The 19,712-nt window shown below is 48.2% G+C and overlaps 1 protein-coding gene across 1 annotated transcript in view; it reads left to right on the top strand.

Annotated features, from left to right (window-relative positions):
* Nucleotides 1-7,962, top strand: part of LOC126979374 (protein draper) — a 71,428-nt gene extending 63,466 nt beyond the window's left edge. The window contains exon 13 of the mRNA XM_050828628.1: nt 7,925-7,962. Coding sequence (XP_050684585.1) covers nt 7,925-7,962 — 38 coding nt within the window. The remainder of the gene's footprint in view (nt 1-7,924) is intronic.
* Nucleotides 7,963-19,712: the final 11,750 nt, after the last annotated feature.

The following is a 19,712-nucleotide window of genomic DNA, read 5'->3' as shown; positions in this document are numbered from 1 at the left end:
GGGAGACTTGTTATAATACACTCATTATTGGGCGGCGCGGGCTACGAGGGCGAGCGCTGCGAGCGCAAGTGTCGCGGCGGCTCGTACGGCGCCGCGTGCGCGCTGCGCTGTGCGTGCTCGGGGCGGGCCGCGGGCTGCGACCACGTGACGGGCCGCTGCGAGTGTCGCGCCGCGTGGAGAGGTAACACAGGGAGACTTGTTATAATACACTCATTATTGGGCGGCGCGGGCTACGAGGGCGAGCGCTGCGAGCGCAAGTGTCGCGGCGGCTCGTACGGCGCCGCGTGCGCGCTGCGCTGTGCGTGCTCGGGGCGGGCCGCGGGCTGCGACCACGTGACGGGCCGCTGCGAGTGTCGCGCCGCGTGGAGAGGTAACACAGGGAGACTTGTTATAATACACTCATTATTGGGCGGCGCGGGCTACGAGGGCGAGCGCTGCGAGCGCAAGTGTCGCGGCGGCTCGTACGGCGCCGCGTGCGCGCTGCGCTGTGCGTGCTCGGGGCGGGCCGCGGGCTGCGACCACGTGACGGGCCGCTGCGAGTGTCGCGCCGCGTGGAGAGGTAACACAGGGAGACTTGTTATAATACACTCATTATTGGGCGGCGCGGGCTACGAGGGCGAGCGCTGCGAGCGCAAGTGTCGCGGCGGCTCGTACGGCGCCGCGTGCGCGCTGCGCTGTGCGTGCTCGGGGCGGGCCGCGGGCTGCGACCACGTGACGGGCCGCTGCGAGTGTCGCGCCGCGTGGAGAGGTAACACAGGGAGACTTGTTATAATACACTCATTATTGGGCGGCGCGGGCTACGAGGGCGAGCGCTGCGAGCGCAAGTGTCGCGGCGGCTCGTACGGCGCCGCGTGCGCGCTGCGCTGTGCGTGCTCGGGGCGGGCCGCGGGCTGCGACCACGTGACGGGCCGCTGCGAGTGTCGCGCCGCGTGGAGAGGTAACACAGGGAGACTTGTTATAATACACTCATTATTGGGCGGCGCGGGGTACGAGGGCGAGCGCTGCGAGCGCAAGTGTCGCGGCGGCTCGTACGGCGCCGCGTGCGCGCTGCGCTGTGCGTGCTCGGGGCGGGCCGCGGGCTGCGACCACGTGACGGGCCGCTGCGAGTGTCGCGCCGCGTGGAGAGGTAACACAGGGAGACTTGTTATAATACACTCATTATTGGGCGGCGCGGGCTACGAGGGCGAGCGCTGCGAGCGCAAGTGTCGCGGCGGCTCGTACGGCGCCGCGTGCGCGCTGCGCTGTGCGTGCTCGGGGCGGGCCGCGGGCTGCGACCACGTGACGGGCCGCTGCGAGTGTCGCGCCGCGTGGAGAGGTAACACAGGGAGACTTGTTATAATACACTCATTATTGGGCGGCGCGGGCTACGAGGGCGAGCGCTGCGAGCGCAAGTGTCGCGGCGGCTCGTACGGCGCCGCGTGCGCGCTGCGCTGTGCGTGCTCGGGGCGGGCCGCGGGCTGCGACCACGTGACGGGCCGCTGCGAGTGTCGCGCCGCGTGGAGAGGTAACACAGGGAGACTTGTTATAATACACTCATTATTGGGCGGCGCGGGCTACGAGGGCGAGCGCTGCGAGCGCAAGTGTCGCGGCGGCTCGTACGGCGCCGCGTGCGCGCTGCGCTGTGCGTGCTCGGGGCGGGCCGCGGGCTGCGACCACGTGACGGGCCGCTGCGAGTGTCGCGCCGCGTGGAGAGGTAACACAGGGAGACTTGTTATAATACACTCATTATTGGGCGGCGCGGGCTACGAGGGCGAGCGCTGCGAGCGCAAGTGTCGCGGCGGCTCGTACGGCGCCGCGTGCGCGCTGCGCTGTGCGTGCTCGGGGCGGGCCGCGGGCTGCGACCACGTGACGGGCCGCTGCGAGTGTCGCGCCGCGTGGAGAGGTAACACAGGGAGACTTGTTATAATACACTCATTATTGGGCGGCGCGGGCTACGAGGGCGAGCGCTGCGAGCGCAAGTGTCGCGGCGGCTCGTACGGCGCCGCGTGCGCGCTGCGCTGTGCGTGCTCGGGGCGGGCCGCGGGCTGCGACCACGTGACGGGCCGCTGCGAGTGTCGCGCCGCGTGGAGAGGTAACACAGGGAGACTTGTTATAATACACTCATTATTGGGCGGCGCGGGCTACGAGGGCGAGCGCTGCGAGCGCAAGTGTCGCGGCGGCTCGTACGGCGCCGCGTGCGCGCTGCGCTGTGCGTGCTCGGGGCGGGCCGCGGGCTGCGACCACGTGACGGGCCGCTGCGAGTGTCGCGCCGCGTGGAGAGGTAACACAGGGAGACTTGTTATAATACACTCATTATTGGGCGGCGCGGGCTACGAGGGCGAGCGCTGCGAGCGCAAGTGTCGCGGCGGCTCGTACGGCGCCGCGTGCGCGCTGCGCTGTGCGTGCTCGGGGCGGGCCGCGGGCTGCGACCACGTGACGGGCCGCTGCGAGTGTCGCGCCGCGTGGAGAGGTAACACAGGGAGACTTGTTATAATACACTCATTATTGGGCGGCGCGGGCTACGAGGGCGAGCGCTGCGAGCGCAAGTGTCGCGGCGGCTCGTACGGCGCCGCGTGCGCGCTGCGCTGTGCGTGCTCGGGGCGGGCCGCGGGCTGCGACCACGTGACGGGCCGCTGCGAGTGTCGCGCCGCGTGGAGAGGTAACACAGGGAGACTTGTTATAATACACTCATTATTGGGCGGCGCGGGCTACGAGGGCGAGCGCTGCGAGCGCAAGTGTCGCGGCGGCTCGTACGGCGCCGCGTGCGCGCTGCGCTGTGCGTGCTCGGGGCGGGCCGCGGGCTGCGACCACGTGACGGGCCGCTGCGAGTGTCGCGCCGCGTGGAGAGGTAACACAGGGAGACTTGTTATAATACACTCATTATTGGGCGGCGCGGGCTACGAGGGCGAGCGCTGCGAGCGCAAGTGTCGCGGCGGCTCGTACGGCGCCGCGTGCGCGCTGCGCTGTGCGTGCTCGGGGCGGGCCGCGGGCTGCGACCACGTGACGGGCCGCTGCGAGTGTCGCGCCGCGTGGAGAGGTAACACAGGGAGACTTGTTATAATACACTCATTATTGGGCGGCGCGGGCTACGAGGGCGAGCGCTGCGAGCGCAAGTGTCGCGGCGGCTCGTACGGCGCCGCGTGCGCGCTGCGCTGTGCGTGCTCGGGGCGGGCCGCGGGCTGCGACCACGTGACGGGCCGCTGCGAGTGTCGCGCCGCGTGGAGAGGTAACACAGGGAGACTTGTTATAATACACTCATTATTGGGCGGCGCGGGCTACGAGGGCGAGCGCTGCGAGCGCAAGTGTCGCGGCGGCTCGTACGGCGCCGCGTGCGCGCTGCGCTGTGCGTGCTCGGGGCGGGCCGCGGGCTGCGACCACGTGACGGGCCGCTGCGAGTGTCGCGCCGCGTGGAGAGGTAACACAGGGAGACTTGTTATAATACACTCATTATTGGGCGGCGCGGGCTACGAGGGCGAGCGCTGCGAGCGCAAGTGTCGCGGCGGCTCGTACGGCGCCGCGTGCGCGCTGCGCTGTGCGTGCTCGGGGCGGGCCGCGGGCTGCGACCACGTGACGGGCCGCTGCGAGTGTCGCGCCGCGTGGAGAGGTAACACAGGGAGACTTGTTATAATACACTCATTATTGGGCGGCGCGGGCTACGAGGGCGAGCGCTGCGAGCGCAAGTGTCGCGGCGGCTCGTACGGCGCCGCGTGCGCGCTGCGCTGTGCGTGCTCGGGGCGGGCCGCGGGCTGCGACCACGTGACGGGCCGCTGCGAGTGTCGCGCCGCGTGGAGAGGTAACACAGGGAGACTTGTTATAATACACTCATTATTGGGCGGCGCGGGCTACGAGGGCGAGCGCTGCGAGCGCAAGTGTCGCGGCGGCTCGTACGGCGCCGCGTGCGCGCTGCGCTGTGCGTGCTCGGGGCGGGCCGCGGGCTGCGACCACGTGACGGGCCGCTGCGAGTGTCGCGCCGCGTGGAGAGGTAACACAGGGAGACTTGTTATAATACACTCATTATTGGGCGGCGCGGGCTACGAGGGCGAGCGCTGCGAGCGCAAGTGTCGCGGCGGCTCGTACGGCGCCGCGTGCGCGCTGCGCTGTGCGTGCTCGGGGCGGGCCGCGGGCTGCGACCACGTGACGGGCCGCTGCGAGTGTCGCGCCGCGTGGAGAGGTAACACAGGGAGACTTGTTATAATACACTCATTATTGGGCGGCGCGGGCTACGAGGGCGAGCGCTGCGAGCGCAAGTGTCGCGGCGGCTCGTACGGCGCCGCGTGCGCGCTGCGCTGTGCGTGCTCGGGGCGGGCCGCGGGCTGCGACCACGTGACGGGCCGCTGCGAGTGTCGCGCCGCGTGGAGAGGTAACACAGGGAGACTTGTTATAATACACTCATTATTGGGCGGCGCGGGCTACGAGGGCGAGCGCTGCGAGCGCAAGTGTCGCGGCGGCTCGTACGGCGCCGCGTGCGCGCTGCGCTGTGCGTGCTCGGGGCGGGCCGCGGGCTGCGACCACGTGACGGGCCGCTGCGAGTGGCGCGCCGCGTGGAGAGGTAACACAGGGAGACTTGTTATAATACACTCATTATTGGGCGGCGCGGGCTACGAGGGCGAGCGCTGCGAGCGCAAGTGTCGCGGCGGCTCGTACGGCGCCGCGTGCGCGCTGCGCTGTGCGTGCTCGGGGCGGGCCGCGGGCTGCGACCACGTGACGGGCCGCTGCGAGTGTCGCGCCGCGTGGAGAGGTAACACAGGGAGACTTGTTATAATACACTCATTATTGGGCGGAGCTGGGCGGAGCTGAGCGGAGCTGAGCGGAGCTCCCACCGGCTGACTCCGATTGAATTCGGTGTTAAATTTTGTTTCTCGGCCATTACTAGACCGATTTTAAAAATGTTTGAACTCATGGAAAGCTTTTGAAATTTTCTAGGTTATTGTCGACAGAATTTTGAATTTCGACTTGATTCAATTATTATGAAAAACAAACATGATTTAGGTACATATTATTCTAAATTAGTACGCGCTATTTATATTTATTTATAAATCGAGCCAATTGATCAATATACTTATTAATGTTTCATTAACGTAGAATATAATATGTTTATTGCTTATTCACTATCGCCTCTATTTTTTTATGTATTCTCAGTTTTATTAGCACGCAAGTAGACGCTAGTTACTTATAGCTAATTACTACTGCCCAGGTCTGCCTAAAATAGGGATTGGTGAGTTCATTTTCAGTTATTCTTTCTTTCTGATCAGCCAACAATACACCATTAAATATCTAAGAAATTTCTCTTCTTGTATTCTATGTACGATTTAATGTGCAATTTAGTTGTATATGTGTATAATTATTAATCTTACCTTGTTACCCACTAGATGTCGTATTTCTGTACAATATTTTTATGTTGTGCCTATTTCTATTACATACTCGGCCTTTCGTAGAATACACTAAGAATATCAATGACGTATGTCATTAAAGAATATGCAAAATGTTGACTATATCGCTGACAACACTGTCAACACAATGATTATTCTGAACTTATCCGAATGTCAAGCAAGCTTGCAAATAAAAACTGGAAAAGTTATACGTCCGAATAAACCAATTATTTGCCAAATATTTCCGAACGCGGGACGAACTCGTTCTTTGGCTCTCCCATCGAACGCAATAGGACCTGATTTATAGTATAGATAACTCCACTATAATTCCAAATAAAATTAGATAGAAGTTAACTAAATATAACGAATGTTACAGTCTATTTGTAAATATTTTGCATTATTTTGGATTATTCTCAGGTATGACTATGCTAATTTTATAGTGACCGTAAGAGTTGGCAACTCTCTTTTATATAGAAAAGGAGGACAAACGAGCGTACGGGTCACGTGTTAAGCTATCACCGCCGCATACATTATCTTGCAACACCACAGGAATCACAGGAGCGTTACCGGCCTTTAAGGAAGGTGTACCCGCTTTTTTGAGGGTACCCATGTCGTATCGCCCCTGAAACACCGCACATGAAAGCTCATTCCACAGCTTGGTTGTAAGTGGAAATAAGTTCCTTGAAAAACGCGCTGTGGATGAACGCAGCACTCTTCCAATCCTGTCGTGCGAATATATTTTATTTTTTTTAGTCAAGAAACGGTATACTATTTTGTATTTTTTTACCAGCCATATCTTTTGTGCTTCTCAACAGATGCCTTATCAAACGTAATGTTACATTATTATCAGTGCGAGAAACACGTTAATACGAGCAGCGTTGGATTGAATACTATTGTAGGCGAAGAAGGTGGAAATAGCAATACAACAACTCGGGTATTACCAAGTCTTATCATAAACGAAGAGATAGAGGCTTCTGTAAATGATCATAAGAAAAATTATCAATTATTAAAGCAATGCTTAACTTTTGAAATAAAACAAGATGACCAAAACGATGCAATTGGTTCAATGATGAAGATTTTAGAAAAGAAACAATTTAATGCAGTCGTTATTCTTGATTGGAAATTGAAAAGGCGACGCGTTTTTGGAGTGAAAGTGTTTTATGGAAATGTATGGTATACTAAACTGCACAAATTAGTGCCGTAATAAATACTTTCAAGTTATACACTATTTTTTTTGTATGAACTTCGTACATCCCTACTAAAACATAATAATATTAGACATAGACTATATTTTATCCCGGGAAAATCTACCATTCTCGCGGGATTTGTGAAAAACAGAAATTCACGTTGATGAGCTCTAACTTTTATTTCCATTTCAAGATTCATATAATGTGTTCGGAATGGGTGCGAAAACGGGAACCGAAACTTGATTAGGACATGAAATAATCTTCAATTCCAAACTTGGTTATTATTTTTAAAAACCCTTTATCTACGCGGACGAAGTCGCGGGCATCAGGTAGTTTTATCTATGTATGGAAGTTTAACACACATGTAACAACGTAGATAACCAAACAGCAGATCGTGTTGATTAGAATACCGACACAATTCTGAGCGACGTGCAAACCTGTTTTTATAATCTTTGCATGTGAAAACCGTAGACGTTAGGAGTCTTTCTCCATACAGTTGCGACCTGGCAGCTTGTGATTTTTTGTCCCGAAAAATTGAATACAAATTAAATTTGTAAACAAAATTTTATGAATGATGCGGGACCTGAACCCAATCTCTTGCGTTCCGTACGAGCGCTCTTCAACTGAGCCAACCGTTCAAAAACATGTTTTCGAGGTCACCACGGTCAAAATTTGTTTATTCGTATTAAAAAGTTTACAAACTATAATAAGAATAAGTATTTTGAGCAACAATAAAATCATTTTTGAGTATTCGGAGGATATTTTCATTTTCATTCCGGATACCTTTAATGTGTCCGAAGTAACACTGCGGTTCACGGAACTATTTGTGGAATAAGGTACCTTGTGTAGGAGGACATTTACCTAAAAACCCGGCAACGCTCCTGTAACGCCTCTAGAGAGGAAGGCGCAAGAGAGTAAGGCGGCGTTGATCATCTAATATAAGATGATCTTTTCGTCGCTTAAATATATCGTTATCTGCAGTATCCTTAGTACATGATTCCTAAACTTAAAGCTAGAAAACTTATATGAAAGCGAGTTAAATATTATATTAAAGTTTTGTGGTCCTTCGAGCCTGATCGCAACAGTAATAAACTGGCAGACCTCGCAGTGCAAGATAAACTCCTGATGTTCAAAACTATGAGTTGCATATAATCTCAGTTCATAAAACAGCTCGTGCAGGCCTTTGTATTTTCGATCTAAAATATTTGGTTGGTGGATATTTTAAAGACAAGATATATTTGCAAAATTATAAATGTCTTAGAGTGCAGTTAAATTGTTGATAGTTTATGATTCAATAATGACAACAACAGTTTTATCAACATTTGATTTCAATTATGATACTTACAATGTATTAAAATGTGAATATAATTTTAAATAACAATATTTCAGAATTCACAAACTTAAATATAACAATGTCCGCGGGTTAACTGACCAGTTTACTTGCATCTTAAAACTTATTAGAAATTAGGACATCATCATAGGACGGTGAGTCTGGATATGTGGCATTCCTATATATATATATATATATATATATATATATATATATATAATATGTTTCCTTTTGCGGTATTTCCGGGACGATACCGCATGGGTACCATACAATCCTTAAAAGCCGGCAACGCTCCTGTGATCGCTCTGGTGTTGCAAGAGGTGTGCGCCGGTGATGACTTAACATCAGGTGACCCGTGTCCTCGTCGTCTTAAAAAATACTTATAGATTAGTGGTTTCAGGTGTCAGCTGCGAGACGCAATGCCCGGAAGGTCACTTTGGCGAGAAATGTTCGGAGCGGTGTCCGTGCGCTAACAACTCTTCGTGCGACGCGGAGACGGGGCGATGCGTGTGTGCCGCGGGGTGGCGGGGCGAGAGCTGTGACGAACCCTGTCCGCCCGGGACCTACGGAGCAGGCTGTCTGCAGACGTGTCCCGCTCTTAACAACGGTACGACGATGTATATTAACATCATACAACACAGTATTTTCTTTGATTAACGCGAGTGTTACACATTTAAATAAAACACTTTTAAAGGATTAAAACGCGTGTACGTGAAGTCAACGAAATTAAAAAACACCCAAATTTCAATAGGGAAGATGGTTTAAAATTATCTAACGCCTGGGATCCAATAATCTCTAAATTAATACCCATAACTACACATACCAAAAAAGAAGAGGACACTGCCAGTAAATTTTGCCAAAAACCATCTGTGTACAGCAAATACCACCTCCGAGGAAATAAATGGCGCTAAACTTCATAATGACAACTATGACAAATACTATCTTTGACTCACTACATCTGCAGTCCCCCTGAAAACGAGATCTGGAAAGGTCTTGAAACGTCGGGTTAACTAAAATAAAAATGTAACTTTTACGCAAACACCTAATGTAAAACCGTTACAATTACACGCGTTTGAATCCTTTAAAAGTGTTTTATTTAAATCATACAACACCCTTACCACTAACATACTCCAGTAGGATTAGGCTTCTATACCGGTGGGAGCACAGAACAGAAAAAACTAGTGGAAGTGGCATGTGGGCGTTACCCTGTCGCCACTATTGTGTACAAATGTACCTACTCGAGGCTCAAGTGAGATCAGTCTTCTGATGACAAGTGAAGCATAATTATCCTGAAAAAAAATACAAAAATGCCTTATTGTGCCATATTGAACTGTAGAAATCATAGCCGCAATAAAAATATGTCCAACGAAGAGATTTCATATCATCGGTAATCATAATTTTCTGATTTAAATACAATTAATATTTTTTATGTGTTGTGCAAAATATACAATCAAAAATGAACCATAATATTATGACGTATGATTCATTTACCTTTACATTTAATCTATGTAACTTATGTTAGAATAATTAATGTAAACAATGAAAATATCTTGCTAGTCAATAAGTGCATGCATGTGAACGTATCAACATAATTTTATCGAAATAATTTTTTTCTTTATAAATTGTATTCAAGTATTGCTCTTTTCCATGCATCATGCGATAAAGGTGTATGTAAGTAGGCAAAATGTTATAATAATATGGTTGTGGTAATTGCGTACAAGAAAGAGTACGATAAATTCAAATTAAAAATTATAATTGTCTCTTAGGTACAGCTAATTATTATTTAACAAATATGTGTTAGATTCCAGTTAAACTATTTAAGAGTTAATTTTTAAATATAGACAAACAATTTTTTTAATTAAACTTTGATATTTGGTATATATTAAGGTTTCACCGGTAAGGTTGAGTCAAGGTGGAGTAGAAGAAAAAACCTTATAACATTATGGAGTAGAGAAAGCGTCATAGAATTGTAAAAAATAGTTCGAAAACCATGAATTCTGGAAAAGTTTGCCATCATTGCTATCACCTCCCTGCTCTCTAAAATCATGGAGAGCATAATTAGCCGCCAGCTTTTAGTATACCTAGAGGGTCACCAATTGATCAACGACCGACAGTACGGCTTTCGCCATGGACGGTCGGCAGGTGATCTTCTGGTATACCTAACACATAGATGGGCGGCGGCTATTGAAAGCAAGGGGGAAGGCCTGGCAGTTAGCCTGGATATAGCGAAGGCCTTTGATCGTGTATGGCACAAGGCGCTCCTCTCAAAACTTCCATCATTTGGGCTTCCCGAGAGCTTGTGCAAGTGGACCTACAGCTTCCTCACTGGGCGTAGCATACAGGTCGTTGTCGACGCATATTGCTGGAACCCGAAGCCCGTGAATGCTGGAGTGCCCAAAGGCTGTGTGCTATCTCCTACGCTGTTTCTTCTGCATATCAATGATATGTTGGACACCTCCAACATACATTGCTATGCGGACGACAGCACTGGTGATGCCGTATACACGGGCCATGCAGGTCTCTCTCGGGAAATCGTCGACCAGTGCCGGGAGAAACTTGTGTCTTCTATCGAGTCCTCACTCGAGAAGGTCGCGGAATGGTAAATTGAACCTTGTCCAATTTAACCCCGAGAAGACTCAGGTTTGCGCGTTTACCACTAAAAAAACCCCATTTGTCGTATAACCGCTCTTCGAGAACACTTCTCTTAAAGCCGCGCCTAGTATCGGAATACTGGGTCTCGAAATCTCGAGCGATTGCCAATTCCGTGGCCATCTGGAGGGCAAAGCCAAATTGGCTTCGAAGAAGCTGGGCGTCATCAATAAAGCACGGCAATACTTCAAGCCGGCCCACATTCTAGCGCTCTACAAAGCGCAGGTCCGGCCACACATGGAGTATTGCTATCATCTCTGGTCTGGCGCACCCCAGTATCTGCTCGATCCATTTGACCGCGTGCAACGTAGAGCAGCTCGAATTGTCGGGGACTCAGTGCTCTGTGAACGGCTGGATCTCTTGGCGTTGCGTAGAGACGTCGCTTCATTGTGTGTCTTCTACTGCATTTATCACGGGGAGTGTTCCGAAGAGCTGCTTAACCTGATTCTTGCCGCCGAATTCCACCTTTGCACGACACGCCACAAGTTAGGATTTCATCCCCACCATCTGGATGTGTGGCGGTCCTCCACAGTGCGGTTTTCAAGGAGCTTTCTCCCTCGTACTACAAAGCTATGGAATGAGCTTCCTTGTACGGTGTTTCCGGGACAATACGACATGGGTACCTTCAAAAAAAGCGCGTACACCTTCCTTAAAGGCCGGCAACGCTCTTGTGATTCATCGGTGTTGCAAGAGAATGTGGGCGGCGGTGATCACTAAACACCAGGTGACCCGTACGCTCGTTTGTCCTCCTATTCCATAAAAAAAACACTGTAACAAATGTACATCATAATATAAAATAACATATATCATAACACTAACAAAATTATTAATACTTCATCAGTACATATAGCTTCTCTTTTTATTAATCATTCGCTACTGCTTGTTTTGGAAATTTTCTTTCCGCACGCCCTGTCTGTGTTTCTGTCTTACTGGCTCCTGAGTTTATGCAGATTAACGATGAATCCTTATAAAAAAAAACTAAAAAATATTTTATGCGTGTATTGCTTCCCAGGTAAATAGTATAATATTGGTATTGTAACTTTCCAAGACTATTCGTGTACGCTATCTTGATTTTATTCGAATTCAGCTAAATATTTTCCGTCCTTTTAAATAATACCTAAGAAAAAATATTAGCCTATTATTACTTTAGCTTACGACGTACTTTATCGGTAATATACTTTATCAACTCTGACATATTTCTAGTTTTCACTTGCTTATCGATGTTTATTTATTTTCGTACAACACTAGGTATTTTGACAGAAGTCAAATCTATGGTTACAGAGTTTCTAGTACATCAAGTTTTTATATGTTATTTTTCGCAATTTAAGAAAAAGTTCTGAGGTTGTCATAATCACTTTAAGAATATGAGATCAGCGTAATTGTATTTAGTTGGAAGTTGATGTAAATAAATTTGTAGTTATGTCTTTTCGTGATTGTGAATTCAGGCCTATCATAAAGCAGGAATTATGTGTGTGTATTACATATTTAATATATAAATGTGTGAGTTTGGCGACACCGGTTTCTATAGTAAAATGACATGATGCCACTTCTACTAGTTTTTTCTGTTCTGTGGGTGGGAGGCTACTTTGCCAGGATGCCGGCTAGATTATGGGTACCACAACGGCACTTATCTGCCGTGAATCAGTTATTTGCTAATATTATGTTTGGATCTGAAGGGCGCCGTAGCCAGTGAAATTACTGGGCAAATCAGATTTAACATCTCATGTGTCAAGAGACGAGCGCAATTGTAGTGCCGCTCAGAATTTTTTGGTTTTTCAAGAATCCTAATCAGCGCTACATGATGACTACGTTGCGATGGATACGGCGTATCAACTACTCGGTTTTACGCTACTTACACTGATTTACACATCTATATATATATATATATATATATATATATATAAGAGATTTCCACGTATCTCACTATTACTAGTCACTCATCACGATATCTCTGGAACCATTAGAGCTAAAGACTTGAAATTTGGTATGAATATTCTTTGCACCGAGTAGAGGTCAGCTAAGAACGGATTTTACGAAATTCCACCCGCAAGAGTTTTTTTTATTATGAACAGAACAACGTCTGTCGGGTCAGCTAGTTGACATGTAAGAACAAGACCATACATACTCTAATTAAAAATCAATCAATCAAGCAAAATCTCAGTGTCATATCTTACCACATCTCAAATGTACCCAACATTTGCGATGTGGTTAGATATGGATATGGATATTTTTAATTAGATTCTACGAAAAGATGTGGAACTTATTGCCAAATTGAATCAATATTAACAGCTGCAGCGTTTCACAAAAAAATATTTTGATCAAAATATAAAAAAAATCTTGTGTTCAGAATTATCTTCATCATTTCATTCGGAGGACGTCCACTGCTGGACAAAGGCCTCCCCCAAACAATTTCACGGCGATCGGTCCTGTGCTGCCCTCATCCAACCTGAATCCAAAAAGGTGTATATATATAGGCGCCTATTTCTGTAGTGAAGCAGTAATGTGTAAACATTATTGTGTTTCGGTCTGAAGGGCTTGTAGCTAGTGAAATTACTGGGCAAATGAGACTTAACATCTATGTCTCAAGGTGACATTTTTCCTAGGTTGGGCTTTTTAAGAATCCTGAACGGCAAACAAAATAGTTATTAAGGAAACGATGAAGGAACTTACTACCAACAACTGGTTTCCGATGTCAGCATCGACCAGTCACAGTCTTAGGCAACTGATGTCCAAGGCCCATCCATAGCCAGCGGTTTTCTTCTTACTTCACGATCGAACCACTTGTCTGTTTTCCCACTTTGTACAGGGCGTCTATTGCCACACGGAGGGGAAGTACCTTAAATATTGTAGATGTAACATTTTTGAATGAAGACTATTATTTATTTTTATTAAAAAACAATTTAAAGTACATTTATTGATTTTTAAATAATTGCCAATTATCAAAAATGATAATGTCAGTTGTATGTCTTTCCGGTAATGTTTGTTTTTCATTTATCTGAACAAATTTTACATCAAATGTTACAATTCATGGTCTTCCTGTCATATCTGATGCTATATTATGTATTAATAATAAGCTTTATGATGATGCTTTTTCAATGGTATGATAAAGCTACAGGGGTTTTTTTTCTCGTGTAGCGGGACATAGCCGTGGGACGCCCTGTTTATACGTAGACATATAAAACAACACTACAACATATTGTGATTGGCTCGCATACGTCAGACAAGTACTAGTGAAATGTGTATGTTAAATCGAATGCGTTTTACGCAACAACTGATGTTTCATAATCTTTGTTTTGAAAACAATTTCAAACTCAATAGGATATTTTTATCCGGCTTCCGAAAGGGTGAGTGTCCGAACAGAGTACTCTGTACAGAGTAATCGCGCGTAATCGAAAGCATTTTGATAAAAATACAATTGTTTCCTTTACCTTATTTTAATGCTGAAATATGGCTGTTTTTGAAAATTGTAGATTTGTACCAATATTAGTAGAAGAGGAATCCAAAATCTGTCATCATGGATATTGGTGTGGCGTTTGACCACGGTGTATACACTCGGGGCCGGTGTGGTATTTAATATTATTATACAATATAAGTATTATGTATAAGCTAAAGTGCTCTAAATTATATTTTACTACATTCTTTTTTTATGAAAATAAATGTGATGATACATCCTGCCCCTCATAATGCAGTAATGCCGCTCAGGATTCTTGAAAAACCCTAAAAATTCTGAGCGGCACTACAACTGCGCTTGTCACCTTGAGACATTAAATGTTAAGTCTCATTTGCTCTGTAATTCCACTAGCTACGGCGCACATTACTGCTTCACGGCAGAAATAGGCGCCGTTGTGGTATCCATAATCTAGCCGGCATCCTGTGCAAAGGAGCCCCCCACTGGTATTCTTCCCACTCAGTATCTCTTCCAGTCATCATCCAAAAGAAAAAATGTAGGAAAATACGCAGTAATCTTTTGTATTGTTGCAGTGAACGCGAGCTGCGACCCGGTCACGGGCACGTACAGTTGTCCCAGCGGGTTTGCGGGCGTGTCCTGCGAGTATCCGTGCTCGCTCGGCACCTACGGCCCGCAGTGCGCACACAACTGTAGCTGTAGGAATGGCGCCGACTGTCACTACGTAACAGGTGCCCACTGCTTACTTACATCTGCTGCCGATTGTAAGGGCTATATTTCACTATGACACCATGGTGGCGCAACCAGTCGCCGCCACCAACAAAATATATACAGCTCTATACAAAGTTACTCACCTGGTGTACGTTTGGTTGCGCAACCAATTTGGTGGCATTACCAGGTCGGACGCGTTCACAGTACGTTACTGGTCGCGCCACCACTAATTATTCATCATCAGATTATTCCGATAGATATTTTTAAAAAGATACGTTGGCAGGAGATTTTATACTTGTTTGTAGAATAGGTGCAAACCGTTGAGCAAAGAAGGAGCTCTTTTCGTTTCATTTTGTGTGCAGTTTGGGAGCTTACGGCCACCACGGTAGCGTGACTGGGTGTGCTCCACAATGGTGTCCTGGTGAAATGAAGCCCTAAGACCGCCACGCTATTTGTCTGCACAAACAAGCTTCCAGAAGTATAGGATTTTCTAGTGAAACGCACTGCACTTCCTCGGGAATGGTGTTTCATCCTTTCAGACTTGTTCAGCAATAGCCAGTTATGGCTGACGAATTCATCTTGATGTCCAATGGAGCAACTTTAAAATGGTTCATTATTCTCTGAGCCAGTTTATCAACACGCTCATCAAATCTCATTTGATCAAACACCAACGTGATGCAACGTTGCTCCACAGTGCGGTTTTCAAGGAATTTTCTTCCACATACCACAAAGCTGTAGAATGACCTCCGTTGTGCCGTATTTCCGGGACGACATAGGTACCTTCAGAAAAAGCACGTACACCTTCCGTAAAGGCCAGCAACGCTATTGTGAATCCTCTGGTGTTGCCAGAGAATGTGGGCGGCGTAGGTCACTTAAAACTAGGTGAACCATATGCTCGTTTGACCTCCTTTCCATAGAAAAAATACAATTTCTTGTCCAAAGTAGTTTCTGGCATATGTCAAAATAACATTTTCGCCAATCTCTTAAAACAACAGAAAATAACTCAAAGAATACTTAAATAGTTATTTAGACTTCAGTAACCGTGTAGAAATAAGCACACCTAGTGACTGCATGTAAACTAAGTTGGCGTGGAGTCAGAACCGACTTAGTTTAAAAAACTTATCCTTTGTGTAAACAACCTTTGAACCCATGATTTCAATCCTCTATTAAAGATTCTAAAACAGTTGCCAACATTAAATCACCCAATGTCCTAATAACCATTACATCCTCCGAACGAGTGTTGTAATGAAATTTAGTGCAACATTATACTATCCGTTTTTATAATAACACTCCTTTGGATGATATAATGGTTACTAGGACTGGCTTTATTAATGTTAGCAGTAAGCTAAATGGTTCAGAATCTCTTATAGAGGATTTTTGTTGTAGATAAAGTCTTGTATGCAACTCATGATAAATAGGTATAAAACACTCGCGTGATAAACCCACGTTCGTATTTTAATACCCCTTATTACACAACAGTTGCATAAATAACTATAATCCTAAATATGCAGAGCTCCTGTTTTTCCATTGTTAAATTGTCTTGATAATAGTGAAAACAGGCCAGGTTTATTACTTAAGTGTGCGTGACAAGCTACGTCTTACACTCGCGATTTGTAATTCACTTTGTGTTCGTGTGCGTGCATTGCTCAAAATGGAGGTTAACTGTCAACCTGATTATTTTTCGATATTTACTTAACTGTCACAGACTATGTAGATGTATTTTTTTTGGAGTTTATGGCTTACCTACCCTTGTATTTTTGATGAATTTATATAGAGGTACGTAATAGGATCTATTTTTTAACATACCACTCGGGCGGCGGGAGGGATCTTGTACTATCACTTGATTTTGCACTATTACACTAATTTCACTGGTAAACTATCTAGGGGTATGTTCCGATATGCACTGCGAGCACTGCACAGTGGTATCACTGTAGAAATATTCGTTCCGTTATGGACTGCCAGTATACTGCCGCAGTACCGTAGGGAAATATATGACGTCATTAATCACCGCCATATTCTACTGTGAGCACTGGCGTTTTCGAGGTAAGGCACTCGCAGTACTTTGATCACGTGATCAGTCAACACCACTCGAGGACACCTAACGTTTTATAAACAATACCTACAGTTTAATCCCAAAATTATAAAGTTCAGTTATAAACTTCAATGGAAGAATTACAAAAATTAACCTTATTAGACTATCATAAAATGTTCAATATGAGGTGAAAGTTACGCAGGAGTTTTTCATCGTGCAAAGATCGTGAAAAATTACTTACTTTATTATGTTGTAAATTCAATTTACAATTAATGTTAATTAAAATATTTTTAATTTGACAGTACTTACTCCACCAATAGTTTTTTTTAATGAATTAGATAACGTCAATACACTCATTTGAAGCTGCTTCGAAAATGTGGCTTTCCGATTTAAACAGTAGCCAGTATAACTGGCTATAAAGGAACGGCTTCACAGTATACTAAACTGACGTCACACTGTACAGTGGTCGCAGTGCATATCGGAACATACCCTCAATGTATCACTAGACGCATAGATAGTTATATTAACACACAGCACCGATTAGACAGAACCAGCTCCTGCGTCCCGTAATCCCAGCGACGTATATCGACGTCTCTCGCTTTCACCACACCACCAAGGCCTCCGACATTGTTCAGTACTTGGTGGAGAAGACAAGGTTCCGGTTGGGGGTCGAAAAGTTGGTGACGCGTCACGCAGTAGACTTCAACTCTTTTGTTGTTCGCGTCCCGACAGAACATATATCGACCTTCCTGGACGTGCACCTGTGGCCGAAGGGGTTCGTGTTCCGCAAGTATCGCGGACGTCGCCCACCGCCGGAAGTTACTGAACCCGCGCCTCACATCGCCGCGAAAATGTGACGTAGATTTAAGTTATATATCATATGCATGTTAGACTATAAGGTATTTATTTTATGGGCCTATTTATTATTATTATTATATTAATCCCGTGTGTCCGCAGGCGAGTGCCAGTGCCTGCCGGGCTGGCGCGGGCCGCGGTGCGAGGCAGCGTGTGGAGCGGGGTGGTGGGGCGCGGGCTGCTCCCAGCCGTGCCGCTGCGCTCGCGGTGCCGCGTGTCGGCCGCACGACGGATACTGCCGCTGCCCGCCCGGCTACACCGGCGCCTACTGCACGCAGCGTGAGTCAATCAACTATTACTACATATATATATATACGCTCGCGGTGCCGCGTGTCGGCCGCACGACGGATACTGCCGCTGCCCGCCCGGCTACACCGGCGCCTACTGCACGCAGCGTGAGTCAATCAACTATTACTACATATATATATATACGCTCGCGGTGCCGCGTGTCGGCCGCACGACGGATACTGCCGCTGCCCGCCCGGCTACACCGGCGCCTACTGCACGCAGCGTGAGTCAATCAACTATTACTACATATATATATATACGCTCGCGGTGCCGCGTGTCGGCCGCACGACGGATACTGCCGCTGCCCGCCCGGCTACACCGGCGCCTACTGCACGCAGCGTGAGTCAATCAACTATTACTACATATATATATATACGCTCGCGGTGCCGCGTGTCGGCCGCACGACGGATACTGCCGCTGCCCGCCCGGCTACACCGGCGCCTACTGCACGCAGCGTGAGTCAATCAACTATTACTACATATATATATATACGCTCGCGGTGCCGCGTGTCGGCCGCACGACGGATACTGCCGCTGCCCGCCCGGCTACACCGGCGCCTACTACACGCAGCGTGAGTCAATCAACTATTACTACATATATATATATATATATACGCTCGCGGTGCCGCGTGTCGGCCGCACGACGGATACTGCCGCTGCCCGCCCGGCTACACCGGCGCCTACTGCACGCAGCGTGAGTCAATCAACTATTACTACATATATATATACGCTCGCGGTGCCGCGTGTCGGCCGCACGACGGATACTGCCGCTGCCCGCCCGGCTACACCGGCGCCTACTGCACGCAGCGTGAGTCAATCAACTATTACTACATATATATACGCTCGCGGTGCCGCGTGTCGGCCGCACGACGGATACTGCCGCTGCCCGCCCGGCTACACCGGCGCCTACTGCACGCAGCGTGAGTCAATCAACTATTACTACATATATATATATATATATATATATACGCTCGCGGTGCCGCGTGTCGGCCGCACGACGGATACTGCCGCTGCCCGCCCGGCTACACCGGCGCCTACTGCACGCAGCGTGAGTCAATCAACTATTACTACATATATATATATATATATATATACGCTCGCGGTGCCGCGTGTCGGCCGCACGACGGATACTGCCGCTGCCCGCCCGGCTACACCGGCGCCTACTGCACGCAGCGTGAGTCAATCAACTATTACTCCATATATATATATATATATATATATATATATATACGCTCGCGGTGCCGCGTGTCGGCCGCACGACGGCTACTGCCGCTGCCCGCCCGGCTACACCGGCGCCTACTGCACGCAGCGTGAGTCAATCAACTATTACTACATATATATATATATATACGCGCGCGGTGCCGCGTGTCGGCCGCACGACGGATACTGCCGCTGCCCGCCCGGCTACACCGGCGCCTACTGCACGCAGCGTGAGTCAATCAACTATTACTACACATATATATATATATATATATATATATATACGCTCGCGGTGCCGCGTGTCGGTCGCACGACGGATACTGCCGCTGCCCGCCCGGCTACACCGGCGCCTACTGCACGCAGCGTGAGTCAATCAACTATTACTACATATATATATATATATATATATATACACGCTCGCGGTGCCGCGTGTCGGCCGCACGACGGATACTGCCGCTGCCCGCCCGGCTACACCGGCGCCTACTGCACGCAGCGTGAGTCAATCAACTATTACTACATATATATATATATATATATATATACGCTCGCGGTGCCGCGTGTCGGCCGCACGACGGATACTGCCGCTGCCCGCCCGGCTACACCGGCGCCTACTGCACGCAGCGTGAGTCAATCAACTATTACTCCATATATATATATATATATATATATATATACGCTCGCGGTGCCGCGTGTCGGCCGCACGACGG

Source organism: Leptidea sinapis, chromosome 1 (assembly GCF_905404315.1).
Source record: "Leptidea sinapis chromosome 1, ilLepSina1.1, whole genome shotgun sequence".
In the NCBI taxonomy this organism is placed as follows: domain Eukaryota; kingdom Metazoa; phylum Arthropoda; class Insecta; order Lepidoptera; family Pieridae; genus Leptidea; species Leptidea sinapis.
This window is presented reverse-complemented; position numbering and strand designations above follow the sequence as displayed.